The 4,219-nt window shown below is 46.4% G+C and overlaps 1 protein-coding gene across 1 annotated transcript; it reads right to left on the bottom strand.

Moving 5' to 3' along the window:
* Positions 1-384: 384 nt before the first annotated feature.
* Positions 385-3,827, bottom strand: LOC114541656. Its single transcript, XM_028561451.1, has 2 exons — positions 3,431-3,827; positions 385-1,208 (listed from the first exon to the last, which is right to left on the bottom strand). Exons 1-2 carry the CDS (start codon positions 3,825-3,827, stop codon positions 385-387), a joined length of 1,221 nt encoding a protein of 406 aa, XP_028417252.1.
* Between the last annotated feature and the right edge of the window lie 392 nt (positions 3,828-4,219).

The raw sequence follows: 4,219 nt of genomic DNA, 5'->3' as shown, positions 1-4,219 counted from the left end.
CAATATGAAAATAGTGATATGAGGTAGAGGAGCGCTAGCTTTACCCCTGTATCAGCATTGCGCCCGATTACCAATGAGTCTCATCGTAGTTATCGTAGTTGCAACGAATATGGGATATAACGAAATAAGTACGAACTAAGAAGTGTGCAGCCAAGGTCAACCCCCGCCAGGCACGGCAATAAACTCATGTCGACATATGATGCGAAATAGGTCGCGAAGATAAGTTTGGACTACGAATGTACTTGCGGAATGCGTCGGATTTCCACCTACCCATTACTCTGATTTGAGCGTCAGAAAAACCGCATTCCGCAGCGAAAGTAGCTGCACCAATTCGAAAACTGTGCCCCTTATACTTAGTAGGGTCAAGACCACATGCACGAAAAATCAAAGCCAAATGCTCAGTAAATAGTTGCGTGTTACTGCGCGCCCATCGAGAGTGCGAAAAAGTGGGCCATCGGATAAACCGCGACGCGCAAAATAGTCGAGTAATGTCTGCACAGGGCAAATATCGGAACGGCGGTGAAGTGTAAGAGAAACACGAGGTTGATTGTAGGAATGTTTAAAGTTCGCAAAATTGATTTTCAAACCGGAAATATTGCCCAAATTATCAACAAGCTGAACCACTTGAGATAATTGAAGCACGCCGGGAGACCGTGGGCAAGTCGTTATTTCACCAACCCGCAAAAAGGCAAAAAAGGCTGTCGTACACATTGCCCTAAATAAAAGTGCGCGATATTCACTAGATGCAACGAGAGAAGTCTGTTGTAAAATTGTGCGGAGGATAGAAATAGTGATTGGAAGGCGTGCATCAACACCGGAGCCAAGCTTACCATATCCTTTCAACATTTCGAGAACCCAAAATACCTTTGTAGGGTCATGCACGCCCGTTAAACGGTGACAATAACCTAATGCAGAAACATATGTATTCGCGGTCGAGGCTGCATAATTGCGCTGAAACATGAATGCGATAAATAAACCCAAGTCTGAAGGCGATATGGGCAGTTTGACTGAAGCAGATTGAAAAACTGCAGAAGAAAACTGATTGTAGAGTTTCCATGCCCTGCGATAGGTAGGGATTGACGAAGGCTGCAAACTAGATTGAATTAACCGCGAGGTAATAGCGGCCAATTGTGTGGGAGAAGGTGAGGCGGTATGACTGTCGGTGTTGGCCGAACGCCCACCGGAGCTAGCCGTTTGAACTTCGAAACCTGCAAGCGAGATAAGGAGTCAGCCAAAACATTTGTAACCCCCGCTACATGGCGAGCGCGAAAGAGAATATTAAATTGCAAACAAGCCAGCACCAGGCGTCGAACAAACACCATAACAGTCACATCACGAGAAGTAGCCTTATTTATAATATCAACCAATGCCGCATTATCGGTGAAAAAAGTTATACGCTGGTTACGCATCTGGTCTCCCCACAGAAGAACGCTTAATACGATTGGGTAGAATTCCAAAATCGTTATGTTAAAAGTTTTCCAATTGTCGGGCCAGGCACCGTAACACCACTCAAAACCAAAAAGCGCGCCATAGCCGAAGCTAGCCGCAGAATCAGTGTACAGGTTAAGGCTAGCAGAGTCATGCCACATGTCATTGAGAAAAAACGATCGGCCATTAAAATTGGCTAAAAACGACTGCCAAATTTCGAGATCAGCCTTTACCGATTTAGTTAGGCGAATGAAATGATGAGCACACCGTACGCCCTTATTTAAATCAATAAGACGTCGGAGAAAGGCCCGCCCAGGGACAACGACTGAACAAGCAAAATTGAGCAAACCGGTTAAAGATTGTATCTCGCGTAATGTGACCTTTTTGCGACAAAGAAAAGCCGATATCAACTGCTTGCATTTGTCAGTTTTATCCAAAGGTAAGCGGGCTTCCATGCACAAAGTATCTAATTCAATGCCGGCAAAGGAAAGAACGTTGTGTGGGCCGATTGTTTTTTCTGGAGCGATTGGCACGCCTACGTGTTCACAGAGAGACAAAAAGCGAACAAGGTCAATGCGACATTGGTGATAAGTAGGTGCGGCCATTAGATAATCATCGAGAATGTGGATTAGATGCGCGATTGACAAGTGTGTCTTAGCAACCCATTCGATAGCAGTGCTAAACATCTCGAAAGTGCGACATGACGACGCACACCCCATAGGCATAACTCGATCATAATAATATTTGCCTTGCCAAAAAATACCCAAGAGATCGTAATCGGCAGGGCGTATGGGAATAATACGAAATGCGCTTTTGATATCTGTCTTCGCAAGAAAACAACCGCGCCCAAGCTGCTTGATCATAGAAACTGCATCATCGACACGAGCATAGTTCACAGAGGTATGCTCGGGAGCAATCCCATCGTTAACAGAAGCACCGTTCGGAAATGACAAATGGTGAATCAAACGGTACTCCCCTGGAGTTTTCTTAGGAACAACGCCTAGCGGAGAGACTCGAAAATTGGGAAAAGGGGGATTGTCAAAGGGCCCAGCAATGCGATTCGCCGCTAATTCTTTCGAAAGTTTAGCACTAACGATTTCCGGGTTCTGCAGGGCCGAAACAAGATTTGTTGCAAAAAACGATATACGAATGCCTTCAAAATGAAGGGGAAAACCAAATTGAAAACCATTATATAACATAGATGTCAATCGCACATCATATCCACATAGTAGAGGGGAGAGTTTATTAATTTGTACTGGTGTTGGCAGGACGGGACTTGGATGCTGCAGGGGTTGACTGCGAATTTGAGCGTGAGGGACGAAAATTACATCGGAGTGCGGAGTGGACTACACCACATTTAAAGCATTGATGTTTAAAATTACAGCCCGGACAATCGCCGCCCCGATGGAACTTGCGACAAAATCCCCTGGGAACAAATAGGGCAGGAACTGACGCTGGCGAATTAGACCCATGATTACGCGTAGGTAGCTGGGTTTTAGTGAAGCGTGAATGATTGAAATTTTGCGCCCTTATCCACAGTTCCCAGTGAGTGTCGCTCCACGGTGCATCGGCTGGGTTAGTTTGACGCAAAAGACGAAATTGAGCGTCGTAAAAACGCCAGTCACCCCCGCGAGCAGCCAAATCGCGAACAACTTCGCCGTATTTCATCAAAGCGGGGGCCTCCATGGGGAATTTAGTTGTGTACACCCCGACAAAAATTTGAAACGCTGAAGTCCATGCCTCGATATTAGGGATGGACTTCACTTGTGTGTTGGTTCCAAAGATAAAAGCGGAACATTGGAGCCTTCTTGAGGCCCCACCGACAGCTGATAACGAGTATCACAAGCCCCAGAACCAAGCAATAGGCTGAAATCTAAAAATTCATTGGCCCAAATTTTCGACTTCAATTTGGCACTAACGTTTGCTCCGATAGGCAAACTGATGGAATTAAATTTGGAGCTTGGCGTTGGGGACCGCGATACCGGCACTAAATTAGGCTCACCTGATATATTGAGTAAAGCAGACGCCACCGGCCCCTGCATCGTGGCGTCTGCCGTACCCAACACACCCGAAGCAACCACTGGCAATTCACGCGTCTCCGTCGAGAACTCGGGCGGTGTAGATGGGATGGTGTGTGACTGGAGGTTGGCCATGACCGCCTGCGTTGTTTCCGAAATTATTCGGGCAAGAGTAGCTTCTGAGAGGGTAAAATGGTTGGTAGACCCCGCAGTGTTGTTGTTGTTGGTGCAGTAGTTGGCGCGGACAATGGCTGCGGCAAGGTATTCACCGATGTACTGGGAGCCGTGAGTGGACCGGAGCGGGACGATCGTCGCGGCCGGGTCGGGTTGGTTGCGTTCGCCTTTCACTCGTTTACTCGCTCTGGTAGTGGTAGCAGGCATAATTCCGTATAGCAAGAACTAAGGAATAAACAAAGAGCAGAGCAAGAGCGAAACGAATGTCTGTGGTGATACGTAAAATACTATATACCAGAGACACGCCACGCACAATACAATTGAAAAATATTAAAAAAGACATGGAAAAGCGGAATAATCATGGCATACAACGAGGGTAGCCGCATTTGATTATCCCGTGATGCTGCAAATACTGAAAATTATCGGGCAATCTGAAAACAACATGCCGCACCATCCCACAATATATTGACTTCAACTGTGGGCATCCGGAAACGTAAAACGCCCTACCCACTAAGACATGCATTTTTTCCTACACAGAACGAACGAGCGATATATGCATAAAACTACATCAGCACGACAAACATCACAAACCACACAAC

This window comes from Dendronephthya gigantea, unplaced genomic scaffold, assembly GCF_004324835.1.
Source record: "Dendronephthya gigantea isolate DGI-Jeju-01 unplaced genomic scaffold, DenGig_1.0 000300F, whole genome shotgun sequence".
NCBI lineage: Eukaryota > Metazoa > Cnidaria > Anthozoa > Malacalcyonacea > Nephtheidae > Dendronephthya > Dendronephthya gigantea.
Note: the sequence above shows the minus strand (reverse complement) of the source record. Positions and strands in the feature narration are given on the sequence as shown.